General features: G+C 36.2%; 2 protein-coding genes across 5 annotated transcripts in view; both read left to right on the forward strand.

Annotated features, from left to right (window-relative positions):
• Window positions 1-1758, forward strand: part of plekhg5b (pleckstrin homology domain containing, family G (with RhoGef domain) member 5b) — a 59712-nt gene extending 57954 nt beyond the window's left edge. For all 4 annotated transcript variants that reach the window (XM_056732969.1, XM_056732971.1, XM_056732972.1 and 1 more), the window contains one exon: window positions 534-1758. In XM_056732969.1, the coding sequence (XP_056588947.1) occupies window positions 534-543 (10 nt within the window). In that variant the 3' untranslated portion in view covers window positions 544-1758. The remainder of the gene's footprint in view (window positions 1-533) is intronic.
• A 5661-nt stretch (window positions 1759-7419) lies between these two features.
• On the forward strand, window positions 7420-26930 carry LOC130409575 (ankyrin repeat domain-containing protein SOWAHA). The gene is made up of 12 exons (XM_056733617.1): window positions 7420-7695; window positions 11550-11611; window positions 12015-12245; window positions 14675-14785; window positions 17129-17185; window positions 18122-18223; window positions 18355-18396; window positions 18876-19007; window positions 24371-24469; window positions 25218-25314; window positions 25406-25495; window positions 26019-26930. The coding sequence occupies exons 1-12, from the start codon at window positions 7572-7574 to the stop codon at window positions 26201-26203; spliced, it is 1332 nt and encodes a 443-aa protein (XP_056589595.1). The 5' UTR covers window positions 7420-7571; the 3' UTR covers window positions 26204-26930.
• The last annotated feature ends 746 nt before the right edge of the window (window positions 26931-27676 follow it).

The following is a 27676-nucleotide window of genomic DNA, read 5'->3' on the forward strand; positions in this document are numbered from 1 at the left end:
GATTATCATATGTGTAGAAATACCAAGGTGTCGTTAAAAATGGTTTTATATGACGGTTATTGTTCACACTGACATATTTTGACAACCCTAATTCCAAATAATAGAAATGTTTTAATAGGGTTTTTTTGGCTGTTTTTGTTTCATTATACAATCCAAGTTTCCATATTACAAGCATTTAATTTTTATTTATTATTTTTATCATTATTTTAAATTGTTTAATTATTTAATTAAACAAAGTTATATAAATTTAACATTTATATTTATGAAATAAATATTTCAGATGTTAAAGCATATACCTTCATATGATTTTAAAGCGTACAGCAATAAACAATAAAGCGCTACATAAATGCCTCATTCATTCATTCACCTTCCAATCAAATAAATATAAAGATCATGAGAAACAATTTTAGAAAGTGACCCTAAACTTTTAAGGGGGAGTAAAGGTTAAGCAAAATGTTTTTAATCGATGGTGTTCTGTTCCTTTAACATTTCTTTCTCATGATTTTTTATTTTTGTCCTTTTTCTTCTCACAGAGAAGTGTAGCATCTTTCTGGCTCGACCCAAGTTCCAGGGAAACCTTGTGGGACTAAATCCTGCAGGACACAAATGCACTCTAACTAATGAGCTCTATGACTGCCCTCTTCATCCCATCGTCCGGTTGGATGGATTCCTCAGTGTGATGCTTTCCCTGAAAAATCTCTGTGTAGCTTTACTGTCCTTTCATCGACAGGAGGGCGGATCACAGACTCATTAACTCCTTGCACTTTGTATTACACAACTAACTTAAAAAAAGGTCAAAGCTTTCAGTGGAACTCTTGGGAACAAATGAAAAAAGGTGGCGTGTAGCCCGATCCTTTACAGTGGGACATTTGAGGTAAAGATGGGTGATGTTGGCGGATGTGAATCCGAAATGCCACATGTTGAATTCCTGAAAAATTCTGCACTACTGTGTTTGTGTATGTGTGTTTATGAGTGGGAAAGAGTGTGTGTATCAGGTGTGTGTGTGTGTAGCCACATGTGCATACATGTATGACTGAGCGAATGATCGATATTGACCTAACCCGAACCAAAATAATCACTGTCATTACTTTCAGATATCTTGAGTAGCAACTAAAGCATGTTACAAATATACTTTTGGACCAGTGTTATGTTCAGATCGCTTTTTTGCTTAGACCATCACAATCCTTGGTTTTGCAAAGTTTTATATTTAGTTTATAGATGAATTGACTCCCTTTACTGTTTGTGTTGTGTGGGTCAAATGTAAATAACTGTTTAGTCATAAGAAACTGTTTGGATCAGTTTACGAATTCTGATATCTCCAATATCAGCAGCGGTTGTATGTATAAAGAATGCAAATCTGTTATTATCATCAGCCCCTCTCCCGTGGAAGCCGTGGCAGTGCTGATCCTCAGCTCAGTATTTTGTGTTATACACTTATATTTCAGCACTTACAAGAACTCACACACTGATTATTGCAAGTTGTTTGAAAGTGGAAGCTTCGGTTTTTTTTTTTAATTAACATATGATCTTTTTTCTGTAAGCATTTGATCTCACCGATGCTGCTATTCTCCCAAAAGCTGAAATTGTCTGGTGCTTCACTAAACCAAGTCCTTTCCTCTGAGAGCGAAAAATCGGCCCAAAGTAACTATGGTGTATTATATGTTTACTTAATAGTCTTCTTGTGTTTGTTTTATTTATTGAGCTGCATTGTTTTATATATAAATATGGTCTTTAATAGTAAAATTTCAGTTCACAGTATTTTTGTTTTGTTGTCTTACTTTGTCAATTGTTATGTGTCAAATTAATTTTGAGATCTGCTAAGAACCAAAATAACATTGTTTTCCCGTCAGAGGGAGTGTTTCTTAAATGTCTTTCGAAATAAAAGACATCTTTCCGAATGTGAAAGGTATGTTTTGTTTTCTGTGTGCATCAGCGCAGTCCACAAAAATGCAATCAAAAGTTAAAGAAGTCATTCCAGTTCAGCACCACTAGAGGGAAGCAATGAGTCAATTTCAATTCTATTCACGTTATTTATGCGCTTTTAACAGTTTACGCTTTTGCAAAGCAGATTGACAAGGACACAATGCAAAATACACATAAAACATAAGCAAATTCAAAAATGGCTAAAGAATCAGTCTATAGTCAGTTTACTCTAGTGAATTACAGCACAGTCAAAGTTAAAGGGACAGTTCACCCAAAAATATAAATTCTGTCATCTGCTACTCACCCTCGTTGTTCCAAATCTGTTTAAATTTCTTTGTCTTGAAGAACACAGAGAAAGATATTTAGAAGAACGCTTGTAACTAAATGGCCACATTGACTACCATAGGAGGAAAACTTGGTCAAAAGTGCCCCAGAACTGTTTGCTTCCCTACATTCTTCAAAATATATTTTATGTTCAACAGAACAAAGAAATGTATACAGACTTGGTAGTCAAAGGTGGCCATGAACGGTTTGGTTACAAGCATTCTTCCAAATGTCTTTCTATGTATTCATCTGAACAAAGACATTTATACAGACTTGGAACAACTTGAGGGTGAGTAAATGAATTTTTATTTTTTGGTGAACTTTTCCTTCAAGATATAAGAGAAACTATACATGGGCCTAATGCATTATACCGCAGACATACTTTTATACAGCAGCTATACTTTCAGATATATTATTAATACAAAATATCCAGGCATCTCAGTTTGTTTTCATATTTCTGTGAATTTGCATGCTTTATTGTGTCTATATAACAGTCTCACAGTGACTTTTAATCTCCAGGTTCCCCGCAATCGCATTTTTCAACCTTTAGTTAGTGTGTTATGTTGCTGTAAGAGCATAAACAAGACCTGCAAAATGATAAAGCTCAAAGTTCAGTGCCTAGCGAGATGTTGTCTTTAACAGAATTTGCTTTTCAAGGACTACAGAGAATGGCTTGAATCAGACTACAGCCCTCCACTTCCCGGGTACATGATGTCACTATTCCGAGTGCTTTTAATAAACTCTGCCCAAATGAATATGCAAAATTGGGCAAGGCCTTCCTTAGAGAAGGGGAAGAGCCGCTGGTGTAGTGTTTGGTTATCAGATATTGTAAACATTTGACTAAGCTACGCGCAAAACTACTTTCACTTCCATCACAGTCCTACAGCTGGGAATAAGAATTCAGCTACAGACATTCTAAGATAACCATGGGTCAAATAACAGCTTCCATGACTTTAACATCGGCTGTGAAAGCTGTTCTGTTAGTACACTGATATTGTGTGTGTGCGCGCGCGCTTACCTCTTAAACACTTCTATGAAACGTCCTTTGAAGTCCTGCTTGCAAATGTCTCCTGGTCAATCTGCTTTTTTTATTATCCAACTCGGGTCCAATATAAAAAGGCAAAACTAATGCTTCTGTTATTAGTGTTAATTAATATAACCGGTCTGACGCCATTCGGTCCGGTGTCATTTCCCTCGCCATATGGGGAAAAATTTGCAATCTCTGACAAAGACTGAGGTTTGCACATGCAGTAGCAGACCTCCGTTACACTTCAATGGATCTTCATGTTTTTAACTGATGAATTGAAGTTGACACCACTTTTACTGTTTATTGCTCAAAGCCAAAGTTTATGGACACACGTGCAATGAGAGGGGGACCGACCAATCACAACCGCCTGAGAAGCGGAAGCTCGCTGATATGGTATGGGTGGGACATCTTCACACTCTAACCAGGGAACCAATCACGAAAGACCGGGTCAGCTTTACCAATCAGAGTGTTTCGGACGGAGGGACTTTATGTAGACCGGAAGAAATCCTGTCGTTTTGTTAGAAGAGGGACAGCGGTGAACTTGAAATATGTGAAATATAAAAGTTTTTTCGAAATTAGAAACATGAACATCCATTGTTAAACACCCAAAAAACATAATCAAAGCCTCAAAAACAGCAAAGACTGGCTCCTTTAAACTGAAACCAGTCTGAAATGCTGTCACAGAATAGTTCGCCCATCGTGCATGGCATGGCAGTATGGGATGTGTGCAGCCCAAGGTGTATTTACAGGTGGATTATGTCTGCTAATCTGTGGATTACAGCATGTTGACTCCACACAGGAGCCTAATCCTCACGGAAAAGGCAACGTTCCGCCCTGTGGTATTTTCTCCATTAATCCCATCCTAGATCTGCCGGATCGTCCAAGCCATCCTCCAGTTCCCACATCTGGCCTTCTGGGGTTTATCAATGTAATCCTTCATTTTCAAAGTATTTTGTTATGCTTTAACGCTGATACACTGGACTTTAATTATAAAAATGCAGCTTTCTACTTTAACCTAAATGTAATTACACAACCTGAGTCGATTAGCTGCTCTGTTTGTTTGTGTGTGTGCTGTACACACACCATGGCGAGTACACCCTGATTATTACAGAAATTTAATTTGTTGTAAGATGGTCAGGTTCATCTACATATATTATTCAGTTTAAGCAAAATTTAAGGGAAGTCGTGGGCTAATGGTTAGAGAGTCGGACTCGTGACCAGAAGGTTGCCAGTTCGATTCTCATGCCCGGGGGGTAATGACTGAGGTGAGCAAGGCACCTAACCCCCACTTGCTCCCTGAGCGCTGCAGCGATAGCTGACCACTAGTCCGGGTTAATGTGTGTTCACAACATCCTGTTTGTGTGTTCACTACTCACTGGATGGGTTAAATGCAGAGGTCAGATTTCGGGTATTGGTCATCTGACAAATATTTCATTTTCATATTATGGCTGTAATGATAATATAGTTGTGTGTCAGACATGAAGTATATGTTTTATGTTTTATGTTTCTTTATTCTTTGCAGCCCCATGAACCCTCCATCAACCAGACCGGGGAACCTCAATATCAGAAAGGTAAATTGTCTATGTTTACCATAAAAATGTATAATTCTGAACTCAATGCAAAGGCTAGATACAGCAAACTCTCACCGCATTAAGCCTTCTCCTTGTGACAGATGTCATACAGCATCCTGTAAAATGGTCTGTTTAACACAAAAGGGCACGTTTGCAAATCCAGATTACGAGAGCACTTTCCTTTATTAAACACTGCCAATCCAGCTCCTCCATGCAGCTCTGGGATTAAAATCAGGTAGACATCATTGTCTACAATATTATCCATAAGCCCCTGGCCGTGTTTTGTCATGAGGGGTATGTGGGCAGTGACACTGAACGGCCGCATGTGTAAAGCTAACATAGTTCTCCGAAGTCTCTTTAATCAACATGAGCCTCTTTAGAGGCCTAGGTGACAGGATTTAGGTGATGTTTGTATGGGGGGATCTCAAAATGTAGAACTGAAGGTTTTTTGCTGAGTAAACACCCTGTGACAAGTAGTGGCCATATGGAGGGGTTCACCATGAAAACAGCTACCATCATCCACAGCACCATTAGACAAAGATTGACCTTTGTATTGTCACAAAAGCTGCCGAACGATATCTGGCACCGTGGAGGTTTATCAGGTTAATATCTTGTACACAGATTCGTAGAGACTTTGAGTCGATGTCACATTTCCATTCTAAAGGTTTAGTACCTAAGATGTTAGCATTTTCTTAAAAGGATAGTTCCCCCAAAATTAAAATTATGTCATCATTTATTCACCATCATGTCACTCAAAACTTGGGGTTCCAAAATATTTTTCAGATAAAAATGACTCTGTAATTTGACGGTTTTCACCTAGAGGCCTATTAAAAAAAACTGGAACCCAGAAATATACCTCAAAATAGCAGTTTTCCTGTAAATGTACATGTTTTTCTGTTTTAAAAAATATATATATTTTCAGTCTTCTCTGTAATTTGACATTCTACATTTTACAAATCTGTAAAAGAAAACAAAAGTATAATTGTGTAAAATTGTTTACGGTGTATCTATGACTCTATTTTCTGTGAAACACAAAAGAGATATTCTGAAAAATGTGATATGTGGTTTGGTGTCCATGCAATGGAAGTCAATGTGGTCCAATGTTGTTTGCTCATCAACGTTCTTCAAAATATTTGTTTTGTGGTCTAGCACCATAATACATTTAATATAATCATATGTTAGACCAAAACTGACGACAGCTAACTAGTCTGGTGGTTTGTTTTCCTGAATTGCTTGCCCTTGGTTTCATTCGCAAGCTGCTTCTCTGCTCTGTTTTCGTCCCATTATACATAACATATGTCTCCAGGCTCAAAATCATCAAGCAGGTGTTTCGAAAAATGAAAGTGACCATACGGCAGAGTTCATAAAAACAACTTTACTGCGATTACAGGTTTTGTGTCAGCTTTAAGGAGCTTATTGTCATTCCAGTATTGTATTTTTAAGGGGGTTAATGCACATGAAAATGAAATGACAAGCATATTACTTAATTAAATAGAAATCCATTTGGAAATCCCAGCTTTTGCCAGCGAGAAGCGAGGCGGAGTAATGATGTAAACGGGATGCATTTACCAGCATTTTTACAATTAATCTGTGCCTGTGACATATTTTTGGATTAGTAGATGTCAAAATTCAGAGGCCAATGTTTTGATAGGATAATATTAATATTTAATGGACAGTTTCATACTTAAAAAGTTTGGGTTAAGGTTTAATCCAATGTTCCCTGCATTGAGTTCTGTTTCAATAGTGAATTGCTCTGCTCTAATTATTTTACTTTTATTTGCAGGGATTGTCCCTTCTGGAAAATCCTGCAGTCAAGTGTCTCGATCAAAGGCACAATGATGATGATTCTTGAATGATCCTTTGCAAGGTTTGAACATGCAAGCTTTATTTCTAAATAATAATATAAAATAAAAGGATGCCCTATACTGAATAAGATCTAGCACTTCACAACCATTAAACATTAAAAGATTGCTCATGGGAATGTGCCAGTTGAATAAACAGTTACATATAAACTAACAAATAGCAGTTTGAAATAAAAGCAAATTTTCAAAGAAAAGTGTGGGAATACACTGACATGTTTAATGTTTAGACGTACATTAACCATCATGGGTTTATTTTCATACAGTACATTGCTTAAAAACGGACACACACAAAGATACAAAATTCTAATTTTAATTACATGTGCTCTTTATAAAACAGGCAGGTTGTGATATTTCTTATTTAAAGTTTTTATTTTTAACTTTGTTTTCGGTTGTACACTCAGTGGTTCTATAAAGAACCTTTAACATCTACAGTTCCTTTATGTTGCACAAAATGTTATTTATAAATTAAAACGTTCTACAGATTATAAAAAGGTATAAAATAGCTCCTTTAAGAACTTTTGACTGAACGTTCTTTGGGGAACCAAAAATTATTCTACTATGGCATTGCTGCGCAATTAAAGAGCATCATAGCACTTTTATTTTTAAGCATACACAACCAACCTTTTTTGTGATCAAACCTAAACACTTTTGAGACTCCAACAGATCTCTAGTTTTGCTGAATGAATGAATAATTTTATTATTTTATTCTCAAGAGTCCGGAACACAAGGGGTTAAACTGTAGGAGGCACTATGTCCGGTTTTGGGAGGAGTGAACTTGTATAGTGTACACTTTTTTTCTTCAGCACAAGCCATGCTTCAGCATCTTGGAGGAGCCTTCTTGAACCCGCTGTAATACACTCAAAAATGATGGAGATCTGTGAGGCGTCTTTACTGGATTACATCTACTCCTCAGGAGGAAAAGTCAAAAACTCAGATTTGTCCAAAACATATAAGCCTTTTATAAACCATAGCGATTTACAACTACGTGGTGAGTAAATAAATAACATGACATTTCTTATATGCGTTCGCTTTGAACCTCTATTGTGCGACGCGACAAATTTAGGAGGCAGAAAACAGCTAAATGGAGCGCAACAGAACGCAATGCTTTTCTTGGCGAGTCGCGTGTTATAATTTCTTTAGAATCGATGATAATTTAACACAAAGTCTTAAAAACGAGTCGCCTCAAAACGTCCTCCTATCGCCTGCGTCCATAAAGCCGCGATTAAAAAACAGCGCAGTCTGAACACAAGAACGCGTTTTGCGCGTACTGTATGTCCCACTTACCCCCGCTCCCTAATGAATGTTACATACACATCTGGCACTGCTACGAATTCACATTTTTCATGCTAATGTTGATATTTACGCACGTGAAAAACGCACGTTTCCAACTTTTTCCCCCAAAGTGCTTTTGTTTTGTTTGCACTCTGTCGGTTGGTAGCGTTATGAGCCAAGTAAATGTGGCAAACATCTGCTTTAGATTAGAAAGCTCTACCAACAGTCTGCGTGTTCCCTCAGAAAGGGCCCCCACATTCCCAAACATTGACTGACAAAGTTGTGTGATTGATTTGTGTTCATTCATTGATTACAGAAGTCTAACTGATCGCACTTTAAATTTTCACAGATGTTCACTTGATATGATCATATATACAAAATAAAGTGTAGCCTAATATAAACAAAATAGATTAACATGTCACCAAGCACAGTCAAAGTGTGCTCCGTATTTGCATAAAAGTAGGCCAAAAAACTCAAACCATCAAACTTGTAATTTAATTATGATGTTTCATTTTATCCCACATACATGTCAAACATAAATATGTGAAATAATTATCCATAGTGGCTCATAATTCCTAGCCCAGCTGTGCTGGTACAGCTGTATACAGATGTTTCAAAATCTGTTGCCATCTGACACTGTTGACCAATTATCATAATTATTCTCCAACAGTTACCACAACCATATGCATTCTGCAGTTAATATTATTTCAGTCCTTTTTAGGATGGTGAGGTTTGATAGGATCTTGTTGCTATTTGCAGTGTGGGAACATGGTAACGTTAGACTGAACATGCAGTTATCCGGCAAACACAAATACATAAGCTGAGGAATGTAAACTGTGTACCTCAGAGAACCAGCACAGGACTTCTGCTTGCTGCAATTGTTAAGTGCTGACTTCCTTTACTCTTTCCTGTTGTTGTGGATGTGCAGGGGTAACATCTGTATTTAGAGAGGCAATATCAATATATATTTTATAATTTTTAAAGCCATAGTTCACCAAATATGATCTTTGTGTCATGATTTATTATGTATATGATTCAGTGGAACATGGAAGAAGATACTTTATCAGTGGAAGATGACACTTTGAGAAATCCCTCAGTGGTTTTGTGTCCATACAATGGAAGTCAATGTGGGTCAATGCTGTTTGGTCACCAACACTATTCCGAATATCTTCCGTTTTGTTCTGCAGAAAAATAGTCATACAGCTCTAGGGTGGATAAATGTTAAAATATTTTTTATTTTGGGTCATCCAATTTATTTTGTTTTAAACAATACCTAGATCTCCAAATCTGCTTTTTAATTATTTTTTATAATATATGTTATCTACTTGAATAAATATTGTATTTTTTTGCTTAACAATGAACCATAAAGTATAAAAATATTTTTAAGTATTTGTAAATGCCACAGTTTTTTAAATGTAGTATTTGTAGGACAGAATTCTTTAGGTTTCACTCATTACATGTTTGTCATTTTTCTAGCTCAAGCTCAGACACATTTTTTAAATGGACTTTGTGGTTTTTCAATTATCTTCTCAAGTATTGACCTTCAACAATGTGCTCTAGTACGGCATGTGTCTGTTACCGTGGTAACTAGATGATTCTTTCACATCACAGATAATAAATGGAATAAAATGGAACCCATGTGACTTTATTCAACTGAAAAGCAATTGTTTTTATTATAAAAGACACATGCCTAAAGAAGGTTAAAACGTACAATTTTAAGACATGTTGCCATACAACCTTTTAGATTAGATTTTTTAGATTCAACTTTATTGTCATTACACATATACAAGTACAGTGTAACGAAATGAAGTTTAGGTCTAACCAGAAGTGCAATTAGCAAGTGCAGGATATACAGTGTGAATAAATACAGAATACAATATTAGGAAAATACTATACAATGGGCATGTACTATGAAAATATGACAGTCGGTATGTACTATGAACAATATAAACAGAAGGCTATATACTGTGAACATTAATGTACAGGTGGTTATGAACAGATAACAATATACAATAGTGCAAGTGACTTGAGTGTACATAAGTTACAGACATTAGCTATTAAAGTTACAGTGCAGTAGATGAGTTGATGCGGTTATTAAAGGTACGGTGCAGTAAATGAGTTAATGCAGTTATTGGAGTTATAGTGCAATACATGAGTAGATGCAGTTATACAGTTACAGTGCAGTAGATGAGTTAGTGCAGTTATTGAAGTTACAGCAGTAGATGCGTTAATGCAGTTATTGAAGTTACAGTGCAGTAGATGCATTAATGTGGTTATTAAGGTTACAGTGCAGTAGATGAGTTAGTGCAGTTATTGAAGTTACAGTGCAGTAGATGCGTTAATGCGGTTATTAAAGTTACAGTGCAGTAGATGCGTTAATGCGGTTATTAAGGTTAACTTACAGTGCAGTAGATGTGTTAATGCGGTTATTAAGGTTACAGTGCAGTAGATGCGTTAATGCGGTTATTAAGGTTACAGTGCAGTAGATGAGTTAGTGCAGTTATTGAAGTTATAGTGCAATAGATGAGTAGATGCAGTTAGTTATGCAATAGATGCAGTGATGCAATAGATGAGTTACAGTACAGTAGAGAAGTTGGTGCAGTTATTGAAGTTACAGTGCATTAGACGAGGTAATGCAGTTATGAAAGTTACAGTGCAGTAGATGAGGTAATGCAGTTATGAAAGTTACAGTGCAGTAGATGAGGTAATGCAGTTATGAGAGTAGTCCATTAGTGCAAATGAGCATTCAGTGTAATATTCCTGGTGTGCAAGTGAGCAGTATAGAGTGCAAATGATGCTATGTGTGTGTAAACAGACATACCTTTTACCTCATTTTGGTCTTTACTGCTACTGTTGTACAACAGAGGCTGTATTATATTATTTTTCTTAATAAGCTGTGAACTGTTAACCGTAAAAATGAATAGTTTAGGTTAGTTTATGTTAAGTTAGTCGACTCATTGATAAAGGTGGGAAAGAATGTTGAATTTGTGATGAATGTGTGCAGACTCAGAAGAAAGCCTCTTCTCTGTCTGACATCTAATGATTTTCTATTCTTGTCTGGTAATTTGAGTTACCTTCACTTTTTGGATCCTCCTCTCTGATGAAGTGAGTTTGTGCTGGGTTAACGTTTCATAACACCACAAAATCCCACAGGTCAATATCAGATCCCATTGTGTTTGCTTTGTATAAAACTCCAGACAGAAGCTCATCTTTACCGGGTAATAGAGTAGATAAATAAACTAACATTCACACATGAGGAACGTTGTTGTTAAACAGTTCACTCAAAAATGAAACCCACATCCTCGTATTGTTTCAAACCCAAAATTGACCTTCGGTCTCAAGCTTTGTGAGAATCGATGCAGTTTGATGTCATGAACGTGCGTAGTTTACTTTTTTGGGTGAACTATTTTCTTTCAAGTGCTGGCTGCTGTGTTTTGGGTTTTCCTCTTGGCTTTAGGTTTGCAAAGCAAATAACAAATGCAAGGTCATGTTATATGTGTAACCTGTCTCTCAAGATAAACACGCTGGGAAAACAATTCTTTGCCTTCACACTCTTTTTTTTCCCTGCAGCCAAATACAGAGAAGAGTTCAAAGTCATTATTGATAGAATCGCTGTGGTGAAATCAGACAATGTAAGTAAATCTGTTTATATTATGTTCATTACTGTACGGTTTAAACTCATTCGTGTCAATAAATGATCAATAAGCGCTTTGTATTATTCACTAATGCATTTGAAACACGATCACGTCACTCCCTCACAGTGATTCATTATTTACTCTGTGACTGGGACACATCTCATTTTCCCACATCGATGCCATACACACCCTTCTGATATTGGATCTTACACATTTACTTGCACTCCTAGTCTGAGATTCTCCACAGATGAGATCAGTTTCCGTTCGTTTCAAATTGTAATCCATTATTTTGGAGTGACATGAGTAAGGAACTGATGATGGGATTTTGGGGATTTTCGATCAGCGATTGTATGTGGGAAGCACCGTTAAAGGTGGTTTTAAAAGTTTATTTTAATTTCAGGGAGAGAAATATCTCGTCCTCAAGAAGAAGTATAGACAACAAATGCAAGAACAAGAGTGTGGTGCTGGAAAGGAAGCGCCAAGAAAAGATGAAGAAAAGAAAGTGTTTCGGATTTCAAACCCAGTGCAGAACTCTGTTCCCACACAGAATCCAGCGGCGGCACTGGTGTCCTGGTGCACGGGACCCGTAATAACAGTCACAGAACCTACAGAACACATCCATACAGAAGATGTGAGTCACTTTTCATTTCCTTTTATATCACCATCAAAACGTCAAATTTATTGAAAATTCTTGTAACTTTTCTTTGAACAACCTTGTACTGGTATTTCACTTGAGAAATGCAAATCTGAATATGTAGGATTTTGTAATAAATTACAGAATGAGTAAAAAAATTACTGCTACAAATCTTGCATGGTTGAAAATTTATTTAGACCTGATTAGTCATATGTTTTTCTATCACATTACAAGCCATCACGCTCTCTAAGATCTCAAAACTCTGGATTTTTGATAACACCTAGAATAACTTAATCCACCAAAGGCTGCAGAACTTTCTCATACGTAGCACCTAAACTCTGGAATGGCTTCTATTCGAGGGTCATACACACTCTCCAAATTTAGATATAGAATAAAGACACATCTTTTCAGCCAAGCTTTCCCTTGTTGAATAATATGATAAACAAACCGGCGGGAGACTGCATTTATTAAATATAATTTACTAGAATGATCTTGCTTGTTCTATAAACACCATACACTGTGCTGTGTTTGACCTTTTTTCTGTTTTTCTTATTTTCTCCTGTAAAGCAGCTTTGGAACTATACGTATTGTGAAAAGTGTTATTTAAATAATATTGAATTGAATATGTGCATGGCTATACATATATTATACATTGGTTATGTCTAATCTAAAGTTATAACAAAGAAGAAAACACAAGAAGTAAACATCAATGTTTGTTAGTAATCTGACCACATTTTTTCAATAAATTCCCATCTGACGTCAATTAATTCACAATAATGTTCAAATCTCTGCTTTCCAAGTACTTTGATATCGCTGCTGTCAAAATGAAATCTTGTCTCTCCATATTTTGTGATTTTCATTTATTGCCTTAAATCATTATTATTAGTCACCCTTTATGTCTGTCACTGGGTTTGGCAAATATCTAACCAATCAAAAGTTTTTAAAGTGCTTTTGAACTTTGACAACACAGTATAAAAAAAAATCAAGTACAATGTTTTTTTCGATTTCCTAAAAAAATAGTTTTTGGAAGGACAGCGACGATATATAAAGGTATTCATGTCCAAGTATGTGTCATTTTCTCTGGCAAAGCAGAGCGGAGTATTCGCGTCAGCTAAAGATAGAATAAAAAACCTTGTGAAATTCAGGACTGTTTAGAAATAACCTCTATTAATCATTTCCTGAATATCTCTCTGAGCACAGTCCTTCTCTTCAGACTGCTTGCTGAAGCCTATAGCTGGATTAAAAAGAACAGCATGTGATAAGGAAAAGCTTGTCAAAAACAACGGCACAAACCAGATAACAGCCGTTCAGTTGAATTATCTATTGCTGTAGGATTTCAGCTGTTATTTGAACTCCATCTTCATACTTCAGGCGAAGCGGAATACAGTGTTCATGAAAATGATAAATTTGTATGATTAATAATTATTTCTTGCCTGGTTTATAGTTAATCTTTTCTTATCTTTCAGCCTAGAAGCGTCTTTGGGTCACGTTTGCTTAGAAGGTTTGCATCTTTGTGAATCAAATATCACATTTGTGTTACTTGGTCAGGCATTTTTTTTATATTACTATTGGTCGCATTCATTAATAATTTAGCATTAAATGTTATGATGTGACTCCTGTAGCAACATTTGGGCTTTGTGCGTGAATTCACTTTGAGAAAGGCATCTGCTAGATGAATAAAAACTGTAAATGCATTTAAACGCCTGGCTTTGTCAAACAGCAGGCAACCACAAACCATGTGTTAAAACACTTAAAATGCCTTAGCAATGCCCTAGCAACCAAGCAGCACTTACAAACATGTAACATCCAGTTTCTGAGATTGGTTGCTTAGCAACGCTGTGATGGATGATCTAATAGTAAAGTAAAACATGAAAAATATTTCTTTCTCTCTATATTTTGAGTGTAAGCTGTTGAGTTGCTACATGTATCAATGCGTTATTCATTTCAGCTGCACAAAAAGAAAAATCAGCAGTGCAAAGTTTAACACACAATAGTGTGAACTTCCTGGCAGGGCTTATTTAAGCCATGTGTCTCAAAAACTGTTAAACAGACAGCAGACGCAGATGTGTGATGCATGAACATGCTTTAGTCTCTGTCTAGTTTGTTTGTCTGGTTTGTTTGCAGTCTCAGTCGATGACGGTCATGTTTGCATTGTCCAAAATCATGCATTTTGCCCATGAGAATGAATCATCTTTCCACAAAACAACATGCATAGATTCCACAGCTGTCCAGTTTATATTTGGTGGCCATACAATGTGTAAAAAGGTGTTTTTGAATTGAACATGACAGTAAGCAACAGTAAGACAGTCAGTAAATAACAACACAATGTTTATTTTGGGGTGAACTATGTCTTTGAAGTCAGCTGACAGATGAAAGTTTAGTTAAGTGCTCTTGGTAATGTGTGATTTATCTCTCGTGGTTATTAGACGGACAGCTCTCCCTCACTGCCAGCAGCGCTGGAGAAACCAGAGACTCTGGCGGAGGAACTCTCAGCGTCAGATAGAGATGATGACCTAGACAGGGACTCGGGGTCAAAGGTCAGTCAAGTTACTTTTTCTTAGTTTAAAATTTTCCTGTGCTTTGTCTGGTTCTGCCCAAATTGCAACACATTATGATGTTTGAGAACAAGATTCTCTTGGCACTCAAACATGTGAGGTCAGTGCCATAATGTTCCGTTGTGGTAAAAACACCAATCAAATAGTAATTTGAAATACTCTTTTGTTTTCATTTTCAATATTTTTTGGACACTTTTATGGGGTGTTTTTGTCCAAGTAATCTCCAACCTTTTTAAAGAATTAGTTTACACACACATTTTAAAAAACTTTACTGCCTATCAAAATATTATGACCATTTCGTTCTCATGTGATAAGAATACAATTAACAGGAAATCACGTCACAAACAGGACCTCTGTAAACCCTCATGGTAGGCTGGTAAACTTCATATTTAACTAATTAAAACTTAATTATTTTGTAACTTTATGTTTTCAGGTATTTGTGTTTAAAAGAAAAATAATAGAAATGATAGAATTCAGACATTTACAATTATTAGAAATTTTACAGTTATACAATATTATATTGTATAATATTATACAGTTATATAATTTTTTTTTTTTTACTTTGACTTGGTTATTGCACTGTGACAATTAGTTATGAAATCAAAAGTTCTTGTGAAATTACTTTTTTTTTAGAAAATTACATGAGGGTTTTCAATTATTTTATGAATTTCTACATAATTTTTTTTGACCAAGAAGCTTGTTTATGATAATTTAAAGATGTGCTCAAAAACTGCTCAGTTTATTTCTGTAAATCCAGAACTGACCAACAGGTGGCGACAAACTAAACAGCTGGATTTTACTTCAGAGGCTTTAGCCAAGGGTGACAGCTTGAGAGAAACATCAATTTACATTTGAATGAAGCTTTCTATTGTTGTGCAAAGCAGCAACATGCTCCACCTCATTATGCAGAATATGATTATCTCTGTCCTCTGAACATTTGTATGCAGATCGATCAGAGATTGAGCCTTTGTATCCTTGTAAACCTCTGTATCATTATGGCAAAATGTCAGCGTGAGATTTTATGCTTGAATTAAAAAGCTTGTATATATATATATATATATATATATATATTTATTTATTTATATATATATATTGTAAATGTTTTCGCCGTTATAGACATCTGCACTAGATGTTTACCAGACCCTGCATGGAAACTGTTTAAGAGGCTTGAACACTCGAACGCTCCTCACACCTGAGAGCTCTTCCAAGAACCAGGGAAGCCAACTAAAATGACTCATGAGAATTATTCATATGGCGCATTGACGCTAGAATTATCTGCATTAAAGTGCTATCTTTAATATTAACAATGCCATCAACCTGTTAAATATCGTGCCTATATCCATATAGGTTTGTATCAGTTATTAAAAGTAAATGATTTTCTTTGCCATACATTACTTTCATCGATTCCAAAAAGGAAAAAATTATAATTTGCATGTATTTATTCAGTCACTCGCCTGTCCAATTACATTCAAACATTTTTGTTTTAAGAGGAAATACGTCTTTCTAAGTTCCTGTTTAAAAAACAATTACATAAATAAATACAGATCAGTGTATGGAGGAAAAGAAGCCTTGTTTTACTGTGTATATCCAGTGTTTTCTCACTGTCCGCTGCTGTCCTGAGAATGATTAGCCGTCCCTCATTCTAACAAAACTGCATAATTATGCTCTGGCAGTCTTCAGAGTGACTGACACTTTAAAACATGGAGAGAAATTGCCCATCGCTTGACTCCCAAAGCTGGCGGCTTCTTGCAAACCGGCATACGATAAAAATAACAAAAGACACAGTTAAAGTAATTTGGGGCTCATTTGAGCTAATGGTTCACCTCTGAGGGGTTTTAAGTGTTTTCTGGTCGTGTGACTGTTTCGTGTCTTGCTTTTGTGAAAGCTTTTGTTTCGTTTTTGAGAGGTAAACGTCCCTCCAAGTGTATGTTTTGTGTTAGGTGTGTACTGACAAACACATTGTTATTTCCAGCTTTGCCTGTATTTGTGAAGTCCCCTACGTCTTTGTTGGCCCTGCATATTTGTGTATGTGCGTCTGTGTGTGTTTCTTGCATGTGTACTGAAGTCTTTGTGGCATGTTTATCGTGTTTATTTGCAAGCAAGACTCATTCATTCTTGACAGGGTTTCCCTAAACTCATACCGCAACTACAAAACAGGAAGAGGAAACGTCTCAGTTAAACCCAAACGGCCACTTTAAAATAATTTACATTAAGTACACTTTCACACTGACTGTCAACAAACAAGCCACAGAACGCCAGGTGATGTCTGCAGGTGGTTTTGTGACTGATTTTGGTTAAATATGATTAATGTTTTCTCTTTACCAGAGTGAATCCGAGCAGGATGAGGAATGTGGAGGCAGTTTGGGACCCACCGCCGTGGCTGTGAGCATCACTTATTTATTCAAACATAAATTAGGTTTATATGTGCAATATAAAACATAACAACTGTAACCATAATTTACACAAAAAGATAGTTAATACTTTTAAATTGTCATAAATTGAATTAAAATTTCAGAATAATTCTAAAAAGCTAACTTGAGTATACATTTTTTAACCCTTGTGTAGTTTTTTGTAATAAAACTTGTATTATATAAATATTGTTTTTTCACCAATATCATATATATATATACATCATGACAATTTAAAAGTATTAACTATATACCAATTTTTTTAGTACTTTATTTTACAAAAATAAACACCAAAACCGTGACCAATTGGTTGTGTTACACCAAACAAAGTTTTATACATGAGGCCCTTGGACTGAAGGCCAAGACTATAGTCTTGGTCTTACTTTTTTTTTAGTTAGGTGACTTTTTGTTCATCTCTGATATGTGAAATGCGATATAGCTACACTGCAAGAAATTGTTGAAAACTTTGGTACCCCGCTGCCTTAACATTTTTGTTAAGTTGACAGTAAATTTATTTTTATATTCAATTTATATTCAAAGTAGAGTCAACCTTTTAAAATTAGTCTTTAATGATTTTCACAAAATGACTTGAGTATTATTTTCTAGTTCAGACAACAATGAGTGGATAACCATAATTTATCCATAATCATATATGGTAACCATAATTTATAAATAAGATATTTCTAAATTGTCATTGTTCATTTGTTATAAATGAAATACAATTTATAAAAATTATTGAACAATTCTTTTTATGAATTACAGGGAAATCATGAATATGGTAATTTTGAGACGTAGGGCAATGGAATAGAATTTAACCATTTGATGATGACTTTGAACTTCACAATACTTCTAATCTCAGTTTTCAGTGTAATTTGACTCATTTAGAAATGTTTTTTCTTGTTAATTGTAGCTGGATCCCATCGAAAAGGAATGGATTTTCTCAGCAGCGAGTGGCAGACTATCTCACCTCACACAACTCCTGAAACAAGATTCTTCTCTCGCCAATAAAAAAGTAAAAAGAACTTTACCCCTCATCACTTTGTGCTCACCTGAAGCATCCTTTGCATGAATGCATCTCTCATATTCCACTTTTAATGTTTATTTATTTCTTGTTTTCACATGTTCTTTTGGGATTCTTTTCAGGATTTTACCTCAGTAAGTATCTTACACTTCTGGAGACTTTTGGTTAAATGCTTGAAATTAGTTAAGTAAGCACTTTAAATTCATTATAAAGCAAAAAGATTCCTTTGACTCATTAGCTGTTATTTTGTGTTTGTATGTTGTATTTCTCTTTTTCTCTCTCGATGTTGACTGCGACTTCTCCAAGGGGGTGAGTTGAATCTCTGTTATGCGTAATGGTCATAGAGTCCATCAGGGCAAATGTGAATCTTCTCCACTTTGTTGCAAATCTTGTAAAGGTTGTACATGACACCGCACATTAAAGGCATTAGAGATCTGGACGGCTGACCCCCTGTAGCATCTTGTGAGCTTTCTGACTTTGCGCAGTTCCCACTTTAAACCCAGGTGCAGAAAAGAGAAGCTCAGCCTCAATCATGCATTTCAAAGGCTTATTTTCAGTAGGATTATGAAAGATAGCTTTTTAGCTCTTCTGTCCCCCGAAAACAAGCTCAAATCCTTTTATTTGCCCCCCCTGTGCGCTTAAGAGCTTTGAGCTGGTGTTTGTGGTCCCTGCCTTGGCCGGAGTTCTCACACTGTCCCGTGTTGGACCACCTTCTAAGAAGCTCTTAAGCCCTTCGCCTTCCATGCACAGACAAGATACAACAGCGGCCATTGAAGTGAAGGGGAGATTAGGGGTCACCTCAAAGACTTCAACCACTTAAAGATAATCTGAAAGTAATAGAGCAGGCTGGGATTAATTGGAGAACAATCACCGCCGTGTCCCCAGGAAGGTGGTAAGTCGGACCCCCAGGTGGCTTTGATGCCCCCCTCTCTGAAGCATGCCAAGCCAGTGAAGTCACGACGGCAGGGAAAAGCGCTACCGGGTACAAGGCGATCGCGTTCGTGTCCGAACGCCGTGATTTTTGAACGGAGAGTTCACCCAGCCTCTTTCCCAGGCTGTTTGCCTTTAAACTGGCAAGGACGCTCATTTTTTGGTGTATCTGGATCTTTTCTGCTTCATCTATTGTTCGAGTCTTAAGTTTAAGTAGTTAAGCTTCGCCTTTAGCCTCTCCTCGGTAACTGAAGTTACACATCACCCCAAGCCGTAACCCGACACGATGCACATTATCTCTGTTTTTCTTTCACACATTGGAAGCTCCTTTGGGGAGAATTCCAATTGAACCTCTCGTGGTGAATCCCGTAAATAAACAGTTGCAATCTCAGATGCAACGTAAACATTCCTTTGGTCTAGCTCAGAGCTGCTCGGTTTCTGTCCGCCGACACATGGAGAACAGATAAGTGCAGGAAAAGCCACCTGTGCACCAGGTGTGTTTTCTCCCAGTATGCAACAGTGCCTCCCCAAACAAAATAATCCAAACTGAATTGTTATGAATTGTTACTGTAATTGGTATTTGAGATGCGTTAGTTGGGTTTGATTCCCAAGGAACACGCGCACTGATAAAAAGTGTAAATTAAATCCAATGTAAAACGTAAAAATAGAAATGTGAGATTTACCAGCAACAAAGTTTCTTTTTTTTGTTGCGCATCAGCGTGTGACTAATATAAAACAATTATCAGACAACAGTGAAAAATAACACAAAAATGGTAACACAAAATATGCTTTTTACAAGGGATGCACCTATAGGATTTTGTTTGCAGATACAGATTTTAATAAACAACTATCGTCCGATTTCGATACTGATATTGGTCAATTGCATAGCACTTTACAATAGTATATTTTTTTTCTGCATTAAATTAAATTTACTGAAAATGAACTGGATCCATTTAACATTTTAAGAGAGGCACAAGTTAAGATAAAAATACAGAAAGACAACCTTCAAAGGTGATTTTTGCTATCAAATATTTATTTTATTAAGATTGAACATTTCTTTCATAAATCTAAATAAAGTCTGTGCCTGTTGCTATTTAATAATTTTGCTCAGAGAAAAACGTTGGATTATATAGACATGCAACTCATTGCCTCCGATGAGTTAATTAAATAAACCATCGGTATCTGCCTTTTTCATGCTATTGCCGATATGCCGATGGTGTTAAATTAATCCAATATCGGCCGGTTAATATCGGTGGCTGATACATCGGTGCATCCATACTTTTTAACATATTACTGTAGTTATTTTTGAAGGTACAAACTGTTTAAGAACAAAGTGTTTAATGTGATGTTTAATAAGTATGTTAACATAATTTGTTAACACCAAAACATTACACTATTTACTTGTTGAAGTGTAAGATATATAGTGTTTAATAATCTTCTCTTTCTCTTCTCCACGTCTTTCCCGTTTCCACTTGATGTGCTGGACATCACTTCCTCCCTCACCCAGTTTGTAAGTACATCATTTGTCCATCGCTCTTCTTTAAAAGCCGCTGTGAATATGTGTGCCACACACCTCTTTTGTGCCCCATACTGGCAGTCACAAAGGTGCTATTTGGTTAGTGAAAGTTAAGGGTTCCCCGCCAGGCCGAGACAGGAATCCGAGGAACAAGGGTAGGAGATGTCACATCCTGTTGAACGTCATCCGTCACACCGAACCTCCATGAGACCTGTCGGGCTGTCAGTCAAACGTGTGTGCCAGCCTATCCATCTCAGAGTCGTGACAGTCAAAACAATAGGTGGACTGATAGAGGAACCAGACTTCGTCTGTCACAATCTGTCTCACGGGCAGGACTGGAAACACCTACAGGAGACACGATCCTCCCTTCAGGACAGAACACATAACATTCTTAAGAACACACAGTGTTGAAATGTGTTCGTGGATATGTTCTGAAGGGAATACGTGCTCCTGTAGATCAACTGATCGATTCCCAAAGAAACACACATACTGACAGAATACATTTGGATACAGGTGTCTTTCTTGTGCATCAAAATGTAAACACATACCTGGATGTATATGGGCAATTTCATGCAGATGTCAAGCTTAAGATGAAAAAAAAAACATTTTTACCAAAGGTTTTTCACCATGATTGGTCACGTGTCAATATTTAGTGATTTCAATACCCATATAAATTCTCTTTGTCTTCGTAAAGTCTTAGTTTTACATTTTTAATTTTCACATCTATAATGGTCCATATTCCTCATAAATGGGAGATGAAAATTAAAATATAGAAACTTTTTAATGATCTACAAAGAGCTATTCCCTCTTCATTTGTTGGGTATTGTTGCCTCCGGTTTGCACATTTTAATTCACAGAAATCCTACAAAGTACGTTGTTTCTCAAAAACTTGCTTCCTTATTGTGTCACATCCATTACACATTAATTTGTCCATCTTTTAAAATGGAAACCCATGCGTAGACTGTTTTTTTATGTCTGGACTCTAGGGGTTTAATAAAAAATAAACATAATTTAGCATATTGGTAATAAATACATTCTCTGAGAATTTACATCTTAAGTTTTGAGTGAAAAGTCACATCCATAATGCTGGAATTGCCCATATTGCTAATACTTTTATCTACTTTTAGAGTATGTCCGACTTCATTATACAATAATGCAACGTTATGTTATAAATTAATTATATTAAGTCAAAATGATGGCTAATCATTATGTCTGGTTCATGGTGTCACATTGAAAACAGAAGGTTAAGTCCAGCGCATTGCATTGTGGGATACCAACACAATCTCACAACAATTTCCAACAATTTTCCAAAGACCCTTTTACCCAAAGCGACTCACAGAGCATTAAGGCTATTTACATTTTATACATAGTATTTGTCACTATTTTACAGTGTTTCTATTTTATATAAATTCGTACAATTTTCCTTATACATTTCATCTGCTTTCACACATGCAATGATGTTAGGGGCGGATCTTTTCTAATAACTGTATATTTTTTATGCTTTACACTTTGGGAGTTCATGCAACATCGCTACCTCATAAGAATAGTTACGCTTCCTGTGAGATCATGTTGGGAATATAGTATTCTGTGGTGTGTTAGCATTCATAATTGCACACTTAAGCAGATATTCTGTATTTTGTCACATTTAGATTCTGTGCATAGTCCAAAAAAAATGAAATTGTTCTATTTGAACACAAAATTCAGCTTTCCTAAAACATTATTTGTCCAGTGTGTGGTTCCTTAAAAAGTGTTTAACGTTCTTGTTGATACGTTTTTTTTTCTACTGGAAAAGGTTCTTCGGATATAATAAAGTTTAAAAATAAATAGTTCCTTTTGATTTTGGAAAACAAAAAATGTGACACAGACTGTGAAAACCAAGCTTAAGTAATTTTCTGTGATTTACGGTTTCATTTGGTGAAACTATTACAGAGAAGGGCCATGTCAAAGATTGATCCTAGTGAGAATACTGGTTGAAAGTCATTTTCAAATGCAGGATCACAAACTCCTTTTTTTATTCTATCGCTGTGAAGATACCATTCCTTGAATAGTGTATGTGCAAATATATTTTTGGCCATATTTACGCATTGAGACATTTATTCATTGGGAAATAATACAGCTAGATATTATGTATCTGGATTTAATTGGATTGTAAAAATCTAGGTTCTGTTATTGGTGGATATTGTTTTTCTCCATCCAAATGATAACGATTTCAACAAAACTTTTCACAAAAACATCCGGTGATAAATCATATGCAGTAAAAATTCTTCTGATCTTCATTATCTTTGTGCGATAGCATTTGGAAGCTCCAGCATCCGTGCACGTGTGTGTATCCGAGCTGGTGTGTTGTGTGGCGGTCCTTTCTCTTGACAGGGCTTGTCAGCAATCTGATGCCTGGGTGGGTCCTTCATCACAGGGTCATACCAACATCATCAATCTTGGACCCTGTGACAGGCCACTGCTCCCCCAGTAGTGGGCACACTGGTTTGTTGTTTTGTAATTAGACCGCTATTAGATGGCAGGAAACCGTCCCCTACACACCCTCTGTGCACAGCTGGGGCCCGCTGGCAGCCTATGGGAGTGCACGGCCCGCACCACGCCGTGGCGTTAGGGGGGTGGGGCCATACCTAGTGGGAGAGAATGCACGTGTGGAATGTAAATGATGTATTACAAGATGAATCAGATGGGTTTGCAAGCTAAACCTGGTCAAACAAGATGGTCGAACGAGTTTATGAGGGTTCATCGGGTGTCCAGGCCATTTAAAGCAATATTGTGTATTATGGCATGCAAAGGTGTAAGACCACAGTGAATATATGATTATTCAGATATAAAGGTAAAAAGGGAACATATCAAATGCTAAGCAAATTAAATAGATTTTTTGCTCATAAATTATTCTTAAGTTATTCTAATAATATATTTTGTTATTGAAGTAAAATGAAAACAACATGTTATGAAATCAGAAAAAAACTGAAAAAAACTTTTACTTGTGGTCATACACCACTTTCAGCTGTAAAGAAAAGACTTAAAAATTAAGAATGTTTATTATGAATAATGCATTAAAATGTTTTACTACAATTTTACTATGAGTAATATGGACACTACTTATCTTTTTAATTTTAGTAATTTAATATTTTGGTATATGGTATTTCTATTTATTTTTTCACATTGGTAATGATTCTTTTATTGGTAATGAAACAAAAATTCTCCATTTCTGGACAAAGTTGGTTTAAATTCTTAACTTCACTCAAGTAACGTTTGTAAGACACAAGCACACATTATATGAAGAGTTTATTTGCAAAAACAGATAGAGTTTTTAAAAAAATTCAAAAATAATTTGTTGTGTTTGTCATCTGTATTTTTTACTATAATTATTTAAATAAATAAAAAACTGCAGTTTAATTAATATTACTTAGAATGCACAGTAAAAAAACATGATTATTGAAAATAAAAATGCAAATGAAGTCTACATATATTACTTAACAGATCAATAGATGACATAGATCTTGTTGTGCGAATACAGTTTATGAAAACATTTAATAACTCAATTTCATCGTTTTCTTTCTCGATCTTCTCAACTTTCTTTATTTGAAAATAAACAAAAAATAGTTAGTGATTAATTTTATAAAAATCTGTCATTATTATTATTTCATTTTTAAATGCTTAATTTACTTTATTTTATTCTAATGAGGTGTTAATATCCCTTACAGACTGCTCTGCACTGGGCTGCAAAGCACGGTAAAGCAGACATGACCACGGTACTGGTGGAATCAGGGGCCGTCATAAATACAAAATCGGTAAGCACTTCCTCTTAATGCAGACGTTACTCAGACTTCATACACAAGCGTGAGTCCTTCTGTAAGTCATAGATGCTATAATCATGTAAAAGCATTCATGCCTTAACTCAATTTAAATAAAAATGCAATCATCTAATCAAACTGTTCATATTTTTGTGTCTCGTTTCTTTCTCGTAGCATGTAAGTACTGTACACCTCACCTTACACGGACCCTGGATGTCAGCACTCGGGTTAATGTTCCTTATGTTAATGTCATGCTGCCAGAGATTTTCAGTTTTAAAACGTGACAGCTCGTCTCCAAACCAGCTGTACAAATGAATCCAGGCGCTCTTTGAGAATGTATGTTCATAAATCATAGTCTGTCATGTTAACAGCTTCCCTTAAACAATGTCTTCATGTATTTCTAACAGCAGCCTCAGAGCAAAGCAATTTCACTCAATTACAAGCCAATTATGATTCTGTCATTAGATTTTGTTGCTGTAACCTCAGTTAACTTGCGCATTTTCTCTCTCCACCCCTCTCTCTCACCCTCTCTCCACCTCCCATCTCTTTCTTATGCTGTTGTGTTATGTTTATCTTATTGGGATTTGTGGCATTCCAGGGGGTGAGTGTTGAAATTATTTTCTTTAATATGATATACAAGTACTACAATAATTTTTAGTGTGCCACTTCTATTATATTTTTGTCATATTGCCCTAATATTGACTTATATATAAGATACGAATTACAGTTTCTGAATTCAAACCAGCATTGTTGTTTGTTATTCATACAGGGTTATACACCTTTACATATAGCTTCTCTACATGGCCATCGACATATAGTTGACCTTCTTGTCAGGACGTATGGTAAGCATTATGTTAGATTGTGTTGCTGAATTTTAGCTGGCTTTCTTGAGATGCTCTATTTAATATCATTAAACTCCCAACATGTTCACAGGAGCAAAGGAGAACCTGCGGGACTACAGCGGTCACTTTCCAAATCATTACCTCAAATTACAGCAGACACAAGCAAAAGACAATGAACTATGTGAGTCAACAGAATTCTTCTAAAGAAAATGTTATTGGTGACGTTCTCAGTTCTCAGATGTTTCCCCTATAGTACAAAATAAATAAAAAAAATTGACAATTGTTAAAATATGGAAGTGTAAAATGTATGTAGATTGTAGAGGTAAAATCATCTGGTTTTGGGTAAATTTGATGAGATCTTCAATTATTTTGACTTGATTGGAGACTTGACAAATCTAAACTCAACACTAAACTCTTTCCGACACTCTAATGGAGATATTTGGGAGATTTTTCTCAGGAAATATACCTGGGAAATATCTTGGAAATATCTGGGAAATATCCAGCTCAAAAGACTTTTTCCATTTGCTCTCAGCTTAATCTCATTGAGAAGTAGTTGGGATATTACGGAGATCTCCTCTGTGATTTAGCTTTCTTATGGCATTTTTCAAGCTTTAGACTAGCAGATGCTCTAGGAGAACATTTCTGTATTTGCTTGTTATTTTGTCGTCTCATTCTCTACTGTCCTTTGATGTTTGTTCTCCAAGCCGAGGTCAGCGAGTACCACAGTCCAGCTCAGGCCTCCGAGCGCAGGAACAGGAAGATCACGTCCTTATTTCAGTCCATGAAGAGGTGGGGTTCTGCGGAAGAGCTCGCTGCCATACCAGAGGAGAGGACTGTCGCTCATCAGCTCATGCTCCCGGCGTTTAGGCCGAGGAAGTTCTCGCGGTAGAAACATCTGCAGATCTGACACATTGTTCATTTCTAGAATCACTTCAGTCTGTGTATTTTCTCTGGGTGTAAATATTGTGATGAAACTGCATTCCATGTAACATTTCATTCACTTATGATGTTTTAATATACGATTAGTTTTTGGTATTTTATTCAATAACGTACAGTAGCATGTCATAAGTGTAACAGCTTTATATTTATCTCTTATATTTTATCCTAAAGATGGCAAATGTTTACAGTTTTCAATAAATGATTAAGTGTAAAAACAGTGTATTTTAAACCAACGCACGTTCAGTTTTCCATCAGCTTTTTTTTCTCATCTTAATCTTTCAAAACAGCAACTAACGAAGTAAATCCAAATTTAGTCTAAAGGGTATTAGAAAAAATGTCTTATATAGTTAAGTTTTTTAAACCTTCCAAAGAAGCTGACATGGCCTTCAGAAAGGAAAAATAAAATGTGAAAACAATTTAAACCAAATACACCTTATTTGTTTTTAAAATATGGAAATTTTGGAAGTTAAATAAATGAATGTATTACATGCTTTAAATGCATTTTAGCCTTTTACAGACACGTCTTGAATTTTAAAGGATGATAAACGGAAGTAAATCTGCTCATTGCCTTATGAAGAAGTATCATCTTCTGTTAAGTGTCTTAACCTAATGTTTATTTTCGCAATGTAATTTATGTTTCCCGATGTGAAAATTAAAATAAATTGTATTGGAGATAATTTGAGCTCTTTTTTCATATTTATTTGTTTCTATATATGCAATACTTATGCCCCTCGGCTGCTTTTATTATAGATGATTACACCATTTTCCTCTAATTGTTCGAAGCTGTTTTATCTTCATAAAGTTCATGTATTTGAAATCCTGAGTGAACCCAAACTCGACTCCCCCACCTTCCGGTAATCTGCCGTGCCGTTTCTTTCATCACCCTCGTGGATCAGCCTAACAAGATTACACCCTATCAGATCTTCCACCTCAGTCACTATCCCTGGCTCACACCCGAGAAAACCACCGCAGTTCTTTTCTCCCCAGCATCTTTGATTTCCACGAGGCGCTCGCCTTTGAGTTCTCCAGATGGAGTAAATATGGAACCCGGCAGTAAAGTCCTGAGCCCTTAATTCCAGTTTAGTCGCAAAAGGCCAGCACTTGCTTTTGGGTTTTGGGTATCACAGGAGTGAGAGGAAAGACAGGCAAGTGGTTTTGTGCCTCGTTTTCTGAAGGCCGTGGGGGTGTTTGAAGGATAAGAGGGAATTGCTGTAATAGATACTTATCTGACTGCCCTGCAGTTCTCAAACAAACTTCTCCTCTGAAGAGATTAGAACCCAGGGAGGGCACATTAGCTCTAATCCCATGCTTTGAGGGCTCTGCCCCACCCCACGCCCCACTTATTCTTGCCCCTTCTGTTGCAGGGGGATACCTTGTATCTGGCCCATGTGTAAGGGAAGCCTGTGGCTACACCGGAGGGGGG

Source organism: Triplophysa dalaica, chromosome 20 (assembly GCF_015846415.1).
Source record: "Triplophysa dalaica isolate WHDGS20190420 chromosome 20, ASM1584641v1, whole genome shotgun sequence".
NCBI lineage: Eukaryota > Metazoa > Chordata > Actinopteri > Cypriniformes > Nemacheilidae > Triplophysa > Triplophysa dalaica.